This window comes from Coloeus monedula, assembly GCF_965178545.1.
Source record: "Coloeus monedula genome assembly, chromosome: 3".
In the NCBI taxonomy this organism is placed as follows: Eukaryota; Metazoa; Chordata; class Aves; order Passeriformes; family Corvidae; genus Coloeus; species Coloeus monedula.
In genome coordinates, this window is record NC_138783.1 from 77,146,470 (window position 1) to 77,165,010 (window position 18,541).

The following is an 18,541-nucleotide window of genomic DNA, read 5'->3' on the forward strand; positions in this document are numbered from 1 at the left end:
CTCTCTCTCTCTCTCTCTGTGTATGTGTGTGTGTGCGTGCGTGTGTGTGTATGTGTGCATGTGCGGCTTTCCCTCGCTGTGTCTTGTCTCCGGGATTTCTCCCTGCCTGGCTCCGGAGGCTGCTCCAGCGCTGCGCGGAGCAGAGGTTTCCCCGGCTCCCGTAAATACAGGCACACGCATCCAGTGCACCACACGCACGCACACCACACACACACACACACACACACACAGAGGCACACAGGCACGCTCCGAGCCGCTGTCCAGTCCATCCCCACGCCGGCTGCTTTCCCCACCGTCTCCATCCAGCCTGGCAGAGGCGGCAGGCACAGCTCCGCGGCGGATCGCGCTGACGCTGCCCCGGGACTCCGCTCGCAGCAACGCGCCCGCGGTTTCAATCTTCACAAGCTACAGACAGATTTTTACCCTCTTTTTTCCTTTGCCTTTTTTGCTTTTGGTTGTGGGGTTTCTGGTTGTGGTTTTGGTGGGGTTTTTTTAATTTTTTTTTTCTTTCGGCGAGCGAGCGCTCTGCGTTTGGAGAAGGAGCCGGGGGGACAAGGCTACCGCTCTCCTGCCCCCGCCGTGCGCGCATGTGTGTGTGTGCGCGCCTATCTCCCCCCCGCCTCGCAAAAGTTTGCCTGGGCGGCCGGGGGGCTCCCGGGCCGCCGCCCCCGCAGCCGGGGGGCGCGGCGGAGGCGCGGCGGGGCGGCGGAGGCGGCGGCGCGGGAGTTCCGCGCCGCGCGGGAGTTGCGCTCCGCGCCATGCCGGCGGCGCGGGGGGCTGCGCGGCGCTGCGCCCTGGCGCGGCCGCTGCTGCCGGTGCCGCCGCCGCCGCTGCTGCTGCTGCTGCTGCTGCTGCCGGCGCTGCCGGCCGCGGGGACCGAGGGCAAGGCGCGGAGCTGCGGCGAGGTGCGGCAGGCGTACAGCGCCAAGGGCTTCAGCCTGGCCAGCGTGCCCTACCAGGAGATCGCAGGTGAGGAAGGGGCCGGGCGCGGCGGGGATCGGGCAGGGGCCGCGGAGCGGGGACGGCGCTGCCGCCGCCGGAGCGGGGCCGGGGATCGCGGCGGTGTGTGCGCTGCGCGGCGCGGAGAGGAGCGGAGCGGCTCTGCCGACCCAGGTGGCATCTGCGGGCTTCCCGGAGGAGCGTGTATGTGTGTGTAGATAAAGATTAAATAGACACAGAAGCTAAGGGGGTGGGGGTTAAAAAAAAGGGTGAGAATGACGGGGACGCAGGCAGGCTCAGCCGCGGATCTGTTCTCTGGCTGAAACTTCTTGAGAGTTGCAGCCGGGCGGCGAGAGGCAGCGGGCAGGTCCGCAGTGGCGGCTGCCCCCGCTGCTGCCCTGTGCGGGGGACAAAACTTCGCCCTCTGCCCGCGGGTACAGGGCATGAAAGAGGCGGCGGAGGAGGAGGAGGGCGAGGAGGGCAGACCTGCTCCCCTCCCGCACCCCGCCGCGGCCCCGGACCGGGCGGGTCGCCCCTTGGAGGCGCCGCCGGGCGCCTCCGCCGCAGCGCGGATCGAGCAGAGGCACCGGCTGCCGGGGAGAGGCACCCACACACATCCACACACACCCGCCCGGCAGCCCCGGCAGCCTGTTACTTGGCTCTTCGTCTGCTGAAACATGCCTACAACAGGTTATATCGCAATCCGCCTACGAAGGTGTTGGGAATGGTTTTTTGTTGTAATTCTATTTCCCTACTTTCCCCTACAACCTTATCAGCATTGCATCTTTATGACTAAATGAATAAAAATACGTTTGGGGCTGAAAATCATTTAGCAATCTGAGAGCACCACAAAAAGAGAGAAATCATACGTGGTGTCATGAGCCGGGACTGCTTAAATCGGACTGCTTGAGCCCTCAAGAAAGGTTTATGCTTTGCCACCGGTACTTTGCTGTTAGGTCGTGCTATTTGTAGTGAATTAGATGCTCCTCGGTTTGCTCGCTTCCTCTTTAAAGTTGGAAGCAGTAGATTTATCTTCCTTGAGGTGAAATAACGCCACAGTTATTCACTGTGCAATATTTAGCACTTTACATGAGGAATGATAAATGTGGAAGATCTCAGGACAGAGAGGCTGTAGTTCACAACGATATGGGAAAGGTTGTTCCATGTTGCACCTTCATCCCTCAGGCTTACTGATTCTCTGGTCTTTCTGTGCTTTTTCCTGTAATTTATATTCAGGTTGCTCATCAGCTATATGAAATCATGAAATCTCTCTTGTGAGCAAAAGATCCTTTGAATATGTGGTCATGCTTTCCCTTTGCTCACTGTTAACACCAGAATGGTGGGATATCCTCTGTTCCATTAAAAGAGAAATTCCAGTAAATTTCAGACTTCTAATAACTTTGGGTAAACACTTGTTGCTTTCAGCTCACAGAGAAGTTTTATTGTTTCATATATTTTCTGAATGTACAGTGCAAAGTCAACATGCAATTTTTAAGCAAGCCCAGCATTTGTAAGTTTCTGTTGACATGTATCTGTACAAAAAGACTCAGAGTAATTAAATATTTAGTAGCAGTTCAATCCAAAATTACTCCACACTTTCCTGCTAAGTATCATAAGTAACTCGACTTTTATGATTATGTACATGATTTATGGGGGTATGAGTTATTTTTTCTGAGCTTCCTGTTGAAGTAGTTTCATTTTTTGTGGTTTATCTGCCTTTTTGCTAGTTGGTGTATCAACTTTTGAGCAGTTCTCTTTGTAGCTGTTCAAGTGAGTTGTTGGAAGGATAGGATTGTTTCTGAGTGTGCTGTTCTTGTATAGTGCTGCAAGGTGGGGTAATAGCTGTTCATGCAGCATGGGCTCCTGTTAATGTTAAAGCTCTGTATTTGCTACCTGGTGCAATGTTGGAAGTGTAGTTAAAGTAATCAATGTACAGGTTTGAGAAGCTTTTTTCTTCTTTTTTTTTTTTTTCATTCTGTCTTTTTCCATCATACTGATGTGGTTAAGGAAGCAATTTGTTAGTGTTACAGAAGTGTAGTCTGTCAAAGGCCTCATGTTTTAAGGAGTTCAAAGAATTTAATTACCGTCATATTTCTGAACAAACATGTTTTCAAAAGATTTTGCATCAATATCTTGATAATATGATGATAAATAGTAATACACAGTGTGGTTTATGTGTTTTGATTTAACAGTAGTCATGTTTTTTGTTGTCGTTTGTTTAAAAGCCATTCTCTAGCTACAACTGTTGAAATGTATAAACTGAAGACTGTGTATGTACTGAGGCAAAGTGTGTATGTACTGATGTAAAGAGCTGAAGAACCTGTTTAAATTATAGAGGCTATGGACATAGAGGTATCTCTGTTGAATGGAACTGCAATGCAAGAGACTTGTTAGATAATTTCTGTAATGTTGTTTATACTGTCACTCACTTTTGTACAGAGAAGGCAGAAGTTACAGATTTAAAAAGTTAGTTTTTGCTCTGTAAGGCAAGGTTTTTCTACAGTATTTTGTTATACATGAAATATGTTGAAGTTGGCAGTAATGTGACTACAGTTGTTCACTGTACTTTTACAGCAATGCTAAATTGTTCTCTGTAATTCTATAGAACTTATTTGTAATCAGCCTTCTGTGTCTGACGTCTTGTCTGATCACCAAATTCTGGTGCTGTGACCTTCACTGGCTTACATCACATGAAGTTGTTTTCTGACATAGTTTAGCAAAGTAAGTCCTCAGTAAAGGAGCTTTGCCTGGGAATGGGGGGCAGAGGAAAAATTTGAAGTATACTTAATACACTGCTGTGGGCTTAATTCTGCGCATCAGTCACATGCAGGGCAGGTAGCAGGAGCTTGCAGTGTGTGCTGTGCTGTCCTTGTAAAGGGCTCCTCTCTCAGAGCTGCTGTGGAGTATCCTGTGTGTTAAAAAGAGTTCTACTGTGAGACTCAGGTTGCCGTGACCCAGCATTCATGAGTGTTAGTGGAGCTCCTGAGGACTTTGCAGGAAATATTTTGCTGTAGGAAAATCTGTCATTTGAAAGTCAACACACAAGAGAAAAATCATAAAACGTATCTTTTGGCAATACTTGTTTAACTCCAATCATGCCTTCAGTAACTTGTATCAACTTAGAGGAAGCCATGAAAATGAAACATCAAAGTTAAAGTTGGATTGTGCCCTTACCTCAGAGTTTTCTGAATGAATGTCTGACTGTTTAAAGTAGTGGATGCCTCTGATTTGTGCTTTTCCACTTCCAAGGTGAAGGGTGTGGGGGTTTTGTGTGGTGTGGTTTTACTTGGGGTTTGTTTTTTGTTTTGTTCAGGGTTTTTACTACTTACTGAATAACAGTTTATTTAGATAAAGACTAGAAGTGTTCTGCTAAAGCATCCAACAGTAAAGATGTTGAATTCTAAATGCTGCGTAAGAAGTATGTGAACTTTGTGCTCCTGCACAGATGATAAACGAGGTGAGATTCTGGCGGCAGAGTCACCATAGTCAAAGGAACTGAAATGAAAGCAGAAGCAAACCCTTCATTTTGAAGGTCAGGAGTCACTTGAAATTGTGCTTTGATGAATAGGCTTTATACTGGCATAATACAGAAGTGTTGACTGAAGCGAGCAGGCATACATAACACAGTTGCTTGTAGCTTCTAAGTGGTAATAATAACAACGTTAATAGTAATAATAATGTTAATAATAATGTTAATGTTAATAATAATACCTCAGTAGTCACCCATGCAATTGAGCTATTAGTCCATGTCAGATGTTCCCAAGATACTCTTGCTGAATGTTTTGCTTTCGTACTCTAAAATGCAGTAGTAGATTGACAGAATAGGGAAAATCCTCCTGACTGAGTCTGTATCCAAGTACTTGTTCATTAATAACTTGTTTTACTGTTTCTCTTCTGCTGTCACTGAGAGCTGTGTGAAGAAAGTGCCTGTAGACCAGGAGGTACATGGGGATTCACGGACACCTTGTGTGGTTGCCTTAGCAGTGTTAAAAAAGGGATAGCCTTACAAAAATAAATACTATATTCAGTGCAAATTAGTGAAGTCTGTATTGGGCCACTAGACGTTAATTCACTCCTGACCTCCATGATGGCAGTGAAGATGGACATGGAATTTCATGTAAACTTTATACTTTTTGTTTTAGCACTGTTGTAGTTGTATCCTCCACATTATGTGTGACCCCTCTCACCTCTGTTTGCAGTTTCAGTAACTGCAGCATCAAGAGTCTATCTGGTCACCTCTCCTTATGGCCTCCCTTATGTTTCAGTTGCAGGTGCATGGTGCATGCTAATAAATTGGCATGTGCATGTTGGTAGGAGGAAGAGCAGCTTTCCTAAGACCTGTCTTTGCTGTCACTTCTGTACATATTTATTGGTTGTTATGTGACTGATGCCATTAAAGGGAATACAACTTATGTATGCACATCTAAAACCTGAAGGTGATGTTTGTAAGATCAGGGCCTTTGAGAAGAAATAGCATGTTTTTAATGCTTATAAATAATTCAATTTTGAATGAGAATTTTAAATCTCAGCATCTGGAGTTTCCCAGTGTGACTTTATGCTAGAGTATCTTGGAAAGAGGGGCTTCAAAGTAGAAAAGGCAATGCTTTAATAATTAATGTAATGATGAACTTCAGTGTATTGTCTCTCATAATCTCTTTGCTTTCTGTTGTCAGTCTGATTTATAATCAAAAAGTATACCTAAAGCTATAATATTTTCTATACTTCGAAATGCTAATGTGTTAAACTGTTCCAATGCTGTATTAGTACTTGTTTCATCATATGCTGTTGTGAAATACTCCTGAGATTAGGTGGTGTTCAGACACCACAGGTCAAGCACTATGTTAAAAGCCCAGGCCATTCTTTTTATATTACTGCAATAAAGAATATATTCATTTCATTTATATTACCACTTGGCTCTCATAAAAGGTCAGTTTCAGCTGAATGTACAATTACTTGCAAATGGCAAATCTTATAACAAGTGATCAACAATAAAAGCTTTTCTGGGTAATTTGTGTTTAAAACTACTACCTGCCATTTCTTTTGAATGACTTGAGCATCTTGCAGTATCACTTGGAGATCTCTGTCTTATTCCCCACGATACATGTAAGAAAACTATGCATGCTAATCTCCCTTTCTGCTTTAGTAAAGTAAAAATGCATAATTACATTAAAATTTCTAGTTGAAATAACAGGCTTGGTGCTTAAAACTCCATTATGGTATCAAAGTATCAGCACTCTCATTACTAGCAAAATGAAATTACTTTTCCAGTGAACTATGACTGTATGCCCCCTTTTGTACCTGGTTAATGGGTGCTATCTCCCTGGGAGGGGAACCTTCATTCTGTGGTTTTGACTGTTCATGCTACCAGGCATAATTATTTTAGCAGCTTAAATATGTGTAAAAGAATTAACACTTCTCCAGAAATTCCTAAGAACAGCATATAAAGGTTGGTGTTTAAAGGCAGAATTGTTATTATGGTAAAGAGAGAGAATACATTACAAGATGCAAAAGGAATTTAAAATGCGTTGCAGATGGCAAGAAAACATATGCTGGTAAAATTCATAGCACTTTATTCCTCTGTATGTAAAAAAGGCCTAAAACCTCCTGAAACCAAGATTTGCTTTCTTCAGTACTTACTGCTCTAGACCTCCAGCACACATCCAAAAAATGAGCTTCCCTAATAAGAACATTTCTAGCTCTTGTTATAGGAGGCTGTCAGAAAGACCACCAGCTCCCTCCAACGAGCTTCTTTCGGCTAACGTGACCTTTTCCTTCCAGCAAAGTGAAACAGCAACACTTTATTCTGTTGAGCGACTGTGGAACACAGAAGACACGCAGCATTTGGAGGCAGGTGCTGCCAAAGATGTGCTGGAAGAGGTTTCCTCTGACTGCACAGGAATTTGGGTCCTACTGTGACACGCGTCCAGCAGAGCCAGTCTCTGTGGGCAAAGTCAGGGGTTATGGGTAGTGCTGGTAGGGCTGCTGTCCCCTCCACCCACTGTGAAACCTGAATGTGCAGGGGGAGGCTCTGCAGCACAGCCTCAGCCCTGAGATGGGCTGGCCGCCCGTCCTGGTCCTGATTTTCAGGGTTGGGGACGGGAGCTGCTTTTGGTGCAGCAAAAAGAAGTAGCCAGGGCTGATACTCCTAATGCAAACAGCAAATTGCTCTCCAGCTCGTCTGGCCTGTGAGGTCTGTCACCTTGTGCTTCTAATGGCCTTTTAACTGTGTCTCCAGCTGAGCAGCAGATGTAAAGGGTACTGAGCATCTCGAGCTGTTTTTTTTTTCCTCCTGAAAGAAGCATTTCTACAGATGGTCGACAAACAGTGGAGCCTTGGACCTGCTCACTGACCTGTTGGGCTTAAAATAGCAGGGCAAATCTCCCAGAATAAGTGGAAATGTTGACTACTTTTAAATGGTGCTGTGCAGTGGCATTAAATAAGGTATGCTTACAGAATAACACATAGTATCTCTGTGTGTGCGTGTGTGCGTGTGTGCGTGTGTGCATGCAGGGGTAAATTTATGGCTTTTACCTGGAGTGGCTTCAAAGTCACATTTAAGGACTGAAAGAGCTAGAGAAGTTGCCCCTTACCAGAATAGGTGCCTGCAAACCAGGTTGAAACTTTGTTTTATGGGCCCCATCTGACCAAAACATGTGCAAACACACATGAATGCAAACATATGCACAATAAAAAGCTACACAGGGCTCACTTCATGTATGTCAGAAAGATCACAGGCTAAGTCAACTATGCTAGTCCTACTGTTTGGGAAGTCCAGTTAGTTCAAGCTTGATGCTTGACTAAGCAGTAGGTCATATAACCTGCCATGTAAGTCAAAAGCTAGACTTTTGTGTTGCCAGAAGCAGTTTCTTTGCCAGTCTGTGCAGCTCTTGATATGTCTGTAATGGTAGCAACATATTTCTCTGATGTTTTTAGCCCTATCCCTCTGGCTTGTGTGTTGAGTTTCTAATGTACTAGAGACTGCAGGAACACCTTTCTGACATTTATATGAGTCAGCCTTCCTTGGAGGGAAGTCAGTGCATGTGAGGCTTTCATACATCTCGGTATCAGATTGTAGTGTGGGATAGTGGGAGGATGCATGTGGATACTGCTGTGGCTGGAGAACTGTGGAGGTGTGTGGAAGTACTCCAGACCTGGCAAAATACAATCTGTAAATGCTTTCCTATGGGTCTCATGTCAAATGTCTGTGGATGGCTTTTGAGCTATGGTTAGTATCCCTTATGATCTTGTGACAGTGGTGAGTGATGGTTACATGGCCAGGGAGGCTTGTGTCAGATCCTGTGTACATGTCCTGTAAGTTGTTTTCAGTTCAGGATTCAGATTTCCCATCTTCAGGAAATGTTTCTCTGTGATGCTGACCTGAACTAGAAAACTAACCTGATAGCTAATCCACCAAAAACGATCTTGCAGTTGCTCAAGATGGTATGTGGGAATGTGTACCTGAAGTCACAATCTGATGGTGTTTTTCAGGTAGATGTCTTACAATTCTGTTGAAACTGCTAGAGAAATATTGTCCATCTTTTCTCAGGTGTCACTGAAACACAGTGTGGCAGTAGTATAGTGTTAGCAGTATAACTGAGAAGAAACTATTAGCAGCTGAACATTCTTGGTTATTGTCCCCACTTCTGTGCCTGGCTTTCTAACTGCATCACCAAAATTTTAAAAGCCATACTAGCAAAGTTGTCTGTTCTCCAAAACTGAAGGAGCTGAACACTTGTCTAGGATGAGGAAGTGTACTGAGAGGGCTTTATTACCTTAGGGAAACTCTTGTTTGTTACCGTGTCAGTGTGTGATAGATAATGGGGTCAGTTTAGCGGGTGTCTGCTGATTTTATGGCATGTTGAATTTGGGGCTTAAGAGGCAAATGGATGAAGTTTTTAGACCTCATGTTTATATACTGCTATTTATCACTGTTTTCATGTTCCAAATCTTTTCTACACCTGAGGGTGCCCGTTCCCAACTCTGTGCACCTTTGACGTTAGACTCATGCTCACAGTAGCGCTGAAATAGAGATTGTTAAAAGCAGTGGCAAAATGCTTCTTTGTGTGTCCTAAGTATCCAGTTGTCAGCCATCAGACTTCAGATGCTGAACAATTTCTAAATGCCCTCCAGTTTCTTAGTACCCTTGTTTTTAAATGAGTGCTTTTCCTTAAGAAGGTTAAACAGTGCAGTGACAAATCAAAGGCAAGGGCTGATGTGTCCAATGTCCTGTGGCTCAACCTGATCTGTTTTCTATCTTTTCTCTTAAACTGATGTAGTGTTTCACGGAGAAAGGAGCTGTAAATACAAAACAGCGACTTCATCTTCTTCAGTTACGAATTGATTCACAGCATAAACACAAAATGTAAATATTTAGTTTTCTGATACTAGCTTTTGGCTTTACAACTTTAACACATAAGTTAATACTGCATATGAGCAATTTAGGCTCCCTGGATGAGAATATCTATAGATCACTTAATCTGTCAGCACTATCTCTGTTGTAGACAAATATGGAAAATACCTCTTGAACAGTTTCTCATTCAGGCCATTTTCCCTTTAACCAATTAGGGTCATTTGCAAGTTACAGTATTCTTATCTGGTCCAAACTTTGCATAGCATGCATGTATTTAAAGCTGTTTCAAAAATTCGATGCCAAAGCTGACTCACAGTAAAACCTTCCTTAATAAAATAGTTGTTATTTTGTGTTGGCTAGCAGTCCTGTTGCAAAATAAAGCAGGGAGGACAGATAATGCAAATCAAAATTGCAAAGTAAGTTGTGTTGGCTCAACAGAGGTTTAGGTGGTTTTGAGCAGAAAATCAAAATCTAATTTAAAAATGAAGGTATTTAAAAGAATGGCACAGGGGACGTTTATTTATTGAATTGGTGACAAGCAGGAGCAATATGCCTTGATCTTTGCTATTCCAAGAGATAGTCTTTGTGCTGACTATGGCCTGGCAATGAGCTCTGTTAATGGAATACCTGGAACATAACTAAAATGCACAGATTAAATAGAAACACCTGTCTTTGCCATGTAGCATGGCAGATGAAGTGGAAGGACTCCCAGAAAGGACTTCCTGAAACTGAATGCTGAAACAGTGATTAGCTTGTTCTTAAAGCTGATCTTCAGAAGTCCTGTACTGTTCTTTGAATGAGAACTCCAAAGCCTCTTTCTTCTTTAACTACTGAGGCAGCATACTAAAAGCCATGTATGAATTGATTGTAGTCAGATTGGCTCTGAGGCACATGCATGGTTCTGTTATTAGTTTTTTGAGTTAAAGACCACCCCCCCCCACCTGATTTTTTGCCTGTCTGTCTCCACTGAATGCAGCTGATGCAAGAATTTGATTGAGAATTAATTGCAGGGGTTTTTTTTACAAAAGTAAGTAGAGTAGTAAATCGAATTTCAAAATTGCAATTTAATTGTGAGAAGCACTGAAGAAATGCAAAGAAGGAACAGTCCCATCTGCAAAGAGGTTCCATTTTACATTTATGCCAGTATTTCTTCATGAGACTTACCAAATCATAATGTCACAGTAATGGACTAACTGTTTAAGCCTTTCTCTGTTACATAAACATCAAATGTAATACAAATAAATCTGCTGCTTAAGTTTTCAGTTGTCCTTTTAAAGGAAGGCCAGCTTCCTAGCCTGGTGAGATTCAACAGTGATTGATGGATGGTTTGCGGATGCATCTTTTTACCTTGTTAATTAGTAATTTAGAGTTTGAGTTTGCTTTTTAAAGCAGCTCCAGCTGGTCACTGTAAATCATTGTCTAGAGGACAGTCTATGCTTGGTACAGAAACTGGCCAAACCACAGACTCTTGCCACCTCATATACCAAAATCTGGTTGCTGGTGAATACTTAAACACATAAATACAGATCATTGCTGAAGTAAGGCTTTTCTGTATCTGATGAACATTTTAAAATTGCTCCTCTCACAGTCTGCCCAACAGACTAATAATGCTGTCTCTTCAACCTAGAGGAACACATGGACGTATTATGTCCACACTGCATGGACATATGTATATACATTCATAAACCTGTGTACCCAAACAGCTCCTTACATTCAGAAAGTCTGCTGAGATTGTATCACATTCTGAGATACATTGTGACACTGTGGCTAATAAGTGGATTATAAGTTTGTATTATAAGTAAGGTCCAATTGTCTTTTTAATATTTGCATAGTTTTCCTGTCATTGTTCGTCTTTTTCTTCTTTGAGTGCTCTAGAGTAATTTCCATTTTCCAGTGATAGGATGGTCACTGCCATTACCTCCATGCTTAGTGGACCTCCAGCTAAATCTGGTTTTGACCAAAGGGGAAACGTTACAGAAGTTCCCTGTCCTTTTCAACTGCAAGAAGAACAAAAATCCAACTCAAGATGAAGCAAATTCTATACTTTAGAATGGATTAATCCAGATTTTATTCTGTAATGCCAAACAAATCTGATATCAGTCCGTAAACTTCAATTGGGTTAAAGAATCATGTGTGTCACTTTGCTATTGATTTATATACCTTTAGGTTATTTTTTATAGTCCTTTCACCCTCATTATTACGTTTATTGTACAGCACAGACAATAAACCTTTCTAGAAAGACTAATGGCATTGGAAAATTAGGATCATCATCATCATTTTAATGGCTGATACCCAAGTGCTCATCTTTTTGTTCCTTTTTGTGGCTTGCCTGACGTTCAGAGCCGATCAACCTGTTGCATCCAGTGACTGTTCCAATGAGTCATGTGGAAGGGACTGAAGTAGTGCAATAAAACTTCTCAAAATGGAATTTAAGGTTTCTATACCTTTATGTTAATCCAATAGAGATATGGAAGTAAAATCTTAATTAGTTCAAATGGGCGCATATGAGATGAGCTGTTTAAAATTTTCAACAGTAAGCATCTTGGGAAGTTGATACTAAGAGCTACCAGCCACATTTTCTGATTAATACATATTTGATTTTTGACACGCTCATATGAAAGGCAAATTTGTAAACATTACTAATATTTATTCCACAAATATTTGTCTCATTTTTATTTCACCGTGCTGCAATCTGCAAGTGCTAATCATTGGAACCCTTTGGAGCAAAGGAACTTACCAAATTGTGTTAGATGTAACAGGAATACAGTATTCAAACACATTTTTGTAGAAAAAGTGTCTAAGTCGATCTAATTTTACAAGTGAGCTTCAGGCATGTCTTTCAATAGTGAGGAGTTAATTTGTAAAGGCAAGTTATAGAATCTATTCCAAACATTTTCTCAGTTCCTTACAGGGAACTTCTCTTTTCGAAATCATTCTTTTCCATTCTGTCCAGAACACTTCTTGTTTATGCTACACAGACACATACATACATCTCCATTTCAAAATAAGAAAAAATAACAGGTAATTCAGTTTTTAATGTTACTCATCATTGCTGAAATACATATTGCTTCCACAAAGAATTAGGCCCTCACTGTTTTTACTGATGCAGTCCCTTATTTTAGGCAGCTTCCTGCCTTGCAGGATAGTTTTTCATAGAGGTGCTTAAGGCTACAGGATACAATGCATGAGGGAAGTTAGTCAGAACAACTGAGTGATCAGCCAGTGAATGTGATGTAGGAGAAAAGCCCTGTGCGTGATGCTTGCTGATGAGTGAGAGAGTTGAATCCTCACTCCACCTTTTGAGAGAACATCTTCAAGGCCCTTTTTTGGAGGGATGTGTGTGATCTTTCCTTTTGAAGCAATTCCACTGTGCATAAATAGTATTGCATAGTGACAAGAAATAACAGGAGAGTGGAGAAGGACATTTTTCAAGGGCATGTAGTGATAGAACAAGGGGGAATGGCTTTAAGGTGAAAGAGGATAGGGTTAGATTAGATATTAGGAAGAAATCCCTTACTGTGAGGGTGGTGAGGCACTGAAAAAATTTGCCCAGGAAAGTTATGTATGCCCCATCCCTGGAAGTGTTCATGGCCAGGCTGTATGGAACTTTGATGAACCTGGTTTAGTGAAAGGTGTCCCTACCTGGAACTAGGTAATTTTCAAGATCCCTTCCAACCCAAATAATTCCAGATTCTATGATTCTGTGTTCATTGAGCCAGAGAGGATGTTTTGTTTTGTGCTTGTTTTTTAGCCCGTCAGGGTTAACTATTGGAAGTGCGCATGATTGTTGTTGAAGTTGAGTTTTGGGTAGGCTGTAGTTCGAAAAATGGTTTGATGATTCCTCAGACGTGCATGAAACAGAATGCATTATTGGAAGATGTTTTTATTTTCCTGCTAGTTGGAGCGGGTGGTGGTGCAGAACAGTTCCTTATATACCCTGCTAAGGGGTTTAAGATTTTGTGTTCTATAAATATATATATTTTAAGAATAATACTATTTTAAGAATAATACGGTAAAAAGAAACAAAAATATCCCACGGAGAGTCAGCAGCAGAAATCTTGGTGTTGTCTGTTGAAGATGAAGCTATTCTCCTAAGGTGTTCCACTAAGGTTAAGGTACAAGAGAGAGGTCTTGAACATCCCGTGGGTTCTGTCTGTTACCAGTACCAGTTTTATTTGCTTTATGAGCCTAGACAGAAACTCAGCACTGGGAATAGTAACAGCTTTAAAACTTTTTCCTGGGGAAATTGTTTGACTTTAGAAGTACCTTAGAAGGTTGCAAAGGTATTGCTGGCCAACAGGCACAAAATAATTTGATATAAAATTGAGCTCTGGGTTGCTGTTGGAAACCACCAAGATAATGAGTCAGTTTTAGAAAAAGACAGGTTCATTATTTTTTAATTGGGCTGCTCATCAAAAATGCAAGAGGTGTTCCAAATATCACGAAGTTTAAGGAAATTAAGTTCTGATGAATTCCGTATACATAACATGATGAATCTATCGATTATACACTGCTGACCCTCATAAGTGAGCCCTTCCTCCTTTTTAAGTGTCTTCTCAGGTGAGAAACAACACAAACATCAATTTAAGCAGTATATAAATGCAAACTGAAGTTAGTACTTAAAATGAAACTTTAACAAGACCAAAAGCATTTTGGCAAGATTATTTCAGGGAACAGCTAAAATAAATGAGAACAGCTTTCCTTTGTGATTAACACCATTATATTCTCATTCATTTAGGACATTATATTAATTCAGGATATTATATTCATTCAAGACTTGCACAGCAATTTTCAGAGGAGCTGTGTCACAACAAAATGAGAAAAGCAATAAAAGACACAGAACTAATAATACATTTGATATTGAGAGAAAGCAGGATGCAGAGTGGGCTGGGAAAATTGGGGCATATCTACATTCAGCTTGCTGCAGAACTCTGATGTAGGAAGATGTAGGAACTAAAGAAGCATTTCTTGTGCAGTTACCTAGACATAACTGTGACAGAGGAGGTGGGTATTTGGTGGAATGCTGATGAGTGGATGGACTTACAAGGCTTTCTGAGATTGGTTTTTTGCTTTCACTTTCAGTATAAATTCTCTCCTTGTTGCCATCAATCCCAAAAATAAAACCAGGATCAAAACTCCCTTTCTAAGAATTTTGTAGTCTTTTGATAAGGGCTTAATACTGAGCTCAAAAGTGAGCATGACACTTCTATCACTTATCTGACTGTGTCTTCCTGAGTTACTAACAACTGCAGCAGTCTTGTGTGATGTCTTCTGGAAGTCCCTCCCCTTAGTATCTTGCCTTTCTCTTCCTTTGGCCCTTCCCTGAACAACCACTAGGTTTTCAGCATCTCCACAGCCCCCCTTAGCACATGTCAAAAAGCTTGATGCAGTCTCAAAATGCTCTTGCCTCTGCACCCATCCTGTCAGCAGTCCTTTACCTCTGTACACAGTTACCCTGTTCCATTGTGCACAGAATGCTGGGTGGAAAGTTTCTTTCATTGACTTCTTTTTTTGTTTCATATTGGATATGACAGTCTCACCAAGAAATCATTCTCCTTGGGCATTCATGAGTAGCTGACTCAGTGTCCTCTAGTTTTCACTGACTAGGTTACTAGAATTCTTCCACCTTTATTGTTTCTTTGGTCCTTGACAGGAGTTAGTATTTATGTTGCCTTTATTACAAAAATAACCTGATGATAAATTTCCAGCAGCTTCACTCCATGCCACTTTTTTCCCAGTTGCTTGATCTTTTTATTGTTTCTTTTTGGTGTATGCCCATGTCCTGGCCCTGCCCCCACTCCTCTCCCTTCCCCTCCTGCTTTTTTTAACTTGCACTTAGTATTTTGCTTCTGCAGCTTCAGACAGTAGTTTTATCTGCAAGTTACTCAAAAGAAGATACCATTTAGTGTGGTCTTCTTATATTTATGATTTAGCCTCCTTTCAGTGCCTTTTCTGTCAGCCCTTTTTTGGAACACTTTGTTACTAAAGCCTGTCAAAACTGTTTGATTTTAGAAAGGCCAGGACTTCTTTGTTTGCCCAGAATTTTATTTCCTGAACTATTTATTTTGGAAGATTATTTTCTTAAAAGTTAAACCATATGTAAGAAACTTCTGGGGATATGGAGAGGAGTCCAGTCAGTTCAGTCCTTGGGAAGGAACAAAGCACTGGGGAATGAAAGCATGAGGCACATGGGTTTGCTTCTGCAGAGCTATGTAAAAATAGAGGTACACGGGCTGAGTTTAGCAATATCTGCTGGAAAAAAAGACACAATAACTAAAGTAATCTTCTGTAATTTTAGCGTGTGTTAATGCAGCAATTTTGCTTAAATTTGGACAGTATCAGAATCTTGTTTAAAAACTCTTAATTTTACAACCCATCTGTAACTAGTATTTTATTCTTAGACTGTGAAAATTAAACACAATGGAGTTCCTGTCCTTCTTAAAAAGGGAAAACCACTAGCTGTCCATCCACATTCCTGCCACAGTGGAGGCCCCAGAAGTTTTCTGCTAAAATTCTCATATACTCAAAAGAGCTGCAGAGGCATCCTTTGTGAGCCAGCAGATGAGGCCTCTGGGAGGGCTTCAGGTAGGAGATGGCAACAGCTTCTCAGTGGTCCCCTCACTCTGCTGTGGGGTGAGTCATTAAAAAATCATGGAATGTTTTGTGTTTAAAGGCACCATAAAGATAATCTGGTTCCAGCCCACCTCTCATGGGCTGGAACACATTCCACTAGACCAGGTTGCTCAGAGCCCAAACTGAACTGGCCTTGAACAGTTCGAGGGATGGGACAGTCACAGCTTCTCTGGACAATCTGTTCCCTCACCACACTCTTCCAGTATCTCATCATCCTCACAGTGAGGAATGTCTTCCTAATATCTAATCTAATACTGCCATCTTTCAGTTTAAAGCCATTCCCGCCTTGTCCTATGGCTACATGTCCTTGTTAAAAGTCCCTCTCCAGGTACCCACTTTAGGTACTGGAAGGCTGCCGTGAGTTTTTCAGGGAGCCTTCTCTTCTCCAGACTGAACAACCCCAGCGCTCTCAGCCTGCCTTCATAGGAGAGGTGCTCCAGGCCTGTGATCCATGGCCATCCTCTGGACTTGATCCAGCAAATCCGTGTCCTTCTTAAGAGTCACTGCTGTAATGAGCTTCCCTGGCATCTTGAGTCCAGGTGGCTGCACTCCAGACACCAGTGCCCTGAAGCCCACCTACAAATGACATGGTGTGGCCCAGGTGGGTCAGGATGCCCTACGTGACCTGACTTACATTGAGCAGCAGCACCTCTGGCCTTATGAAGTATTTTAGTACTGTCTGAAGTAGAAGAAGGTATTGGATTGGTTTGAATTTGGGTAGGACATGACTTCAAATAAAGATGTTAGGAATGAGAGGTTTATTACATTTTTTCTTCCCCACTTTTGGAGGAGGGAGGAATATTAATAGCAAGCAGCAGTACAGATGTATTTTTGCTTCTCAATCATCAGCACTTTGGGAAGAATACAGGCAAAGGACAAAACAAGAAAAAAGCAGCCACAAGATAGAAATGGCGGTATGTGCTGAAAAGCACTGCCTTTGCCATTCTGCTATAGTCAGAAAAGTCAAAATCCACATCAAGAGTACAGGAATGAAAAATGACAGTCTCCTAGATTGAAGCCTGACAAAATTGCAGTGAAAATAAGCTAGCTCCAAGCAAAGCACTGCTTATCTACCACTTACCATGATGTTGACTCTTAAGATAAAAAGTGTGATACTGTATTTGGGGAGTGGAAAATTAATTTTTTTCATTAGCATGGCAATTTTTAATGTCATTATTTCATAATTACTCCACAAATTTTGGAGTAGAGACATCTAGCATTGCCAGTAGCTTTTTCATCTGACTGAATAGCACGGAAAAGGAATCAATATAATGAAATCCAAATACAAAATTAATATGAAATTGCCAAAGATTTGGCTTTTTTTGTTTGTTTTGTTTTGGTTTGATTTAAACAGATACACAGCCTTTGAGAAAATGTGCCTTTTTTTTTTTAATTTAAAAAAAATAATAAAAAAGGTATGGTTTCATAATAATGCATGGAATAAGTTTTTGCTACCTAAAAGTGTAAAACACCAGAGGCAAATGCAACTTCAGTCTAAATCAGGACTGTGGAAGCACATGTGTGTGGCACCACAGGGCTAACTGATATATTTACTGCTGCTTTAATCTCCTTTACTGGCCTGCACATGGCCAATAGGCACAAACTTTGTTTTTTGACTTTTTTTATGTTAACTGTGCTTTTAGTAGCAGTGAATAAATCCAAAATTAGGAAAGAAACACCAAAACAGTTTTTTTAACAGTGTAAATAAAATGTAATTTAACATGGTAGCATACTGTGATTATAACCTGATGTGAAAAGTACTATATCAGCAAAATTATTCTTACTTTATATTCTGGGGTTAACATTAAATAGTGATAAGGACTCAAGGACTGAAATTGTGAAATATAAATTGTTCATGATCCCTTAAATAGTGGTGGTACCCCTTGCCACCCTTTTACCTGTGACTAGTTTGCCTTTATAATCATGATGTAAAAACCCCACATGGTCAAGATACAGCTATTTTAGTAACTCAGGTAGGCAGAACAGCCTGGAGTTTTGTTCTTTGGCATCGTGCTGTAGGGCAAGGAAATAGTTTATTTAAAAATGAAAAATCCACTTACTCATTCCTTGCAGAAAGTTGGTAGTTACCACTGATGCAGATTCTGGACAGAAATTATACAAATACACTTAATGAACCAGTTATTGTGATGACTGTTGCTTAAAACCTGTTTCTTACACTATAATTCATGAGCAGATATTGGTAGAAAAAGCTTTACTTTGAACAGAACCAGAGCTGGAAAAAAATACAGGAGAGAGAAGTCTGTGAATTGGACAGAGAGGTTGGTTCGGTAAAACCAGAGATTACTTTGTATTTCTGTATGATGCTAGGGACAAGTAAAAGAAATGGATCCAAAAAGAAATGTACTTGAAAGCCCACTGGCAACAGGATCAAAAGGAAAGCAAATGGGAAATAAAGAGGAGGGTGAGGGAGAAGAGGTGCTCCATAACAATGTGCAGCAGCCTGTGGAGGGAAGTGGAGGTGAAGGAAGTGTCATGTTGTAGCTTCCCTTCAGATGTGAGTCTTAAATCTTTTTTTGCATTTTTTGCACATGAATTCTGTAGAATTTTATTTGCTTTCAAAAATCTCATCAGACACAAGTGCTTGTTGGAATATTTCTG

General features: G+C 41.5%; 1 protein-coding gene across 1 annotated transcript in view; it reads left to right on the forward strand.

Annotated features, from left to right (window-relative positions):
• Nucleotides 1–587: 587 nt before the first annotated feature.
• Nucleotides 588–18,541, forward strand: part of GPC6 (glypican 6) — a gene marked incomplete at both ends in the record, with an annotated part of 751,009 nt that continues 733,055 nt past the window's right edge. The window contains one exon of the mRNA XM_082278450.1: nucleotides 588–969. Within this exon, the coding sequence (XP_082134576.1) occupies nucleotides 588–969 (382 nt within the window). The remainder of the gene's footprint in view (nucleotides 970–18,541) is intronic.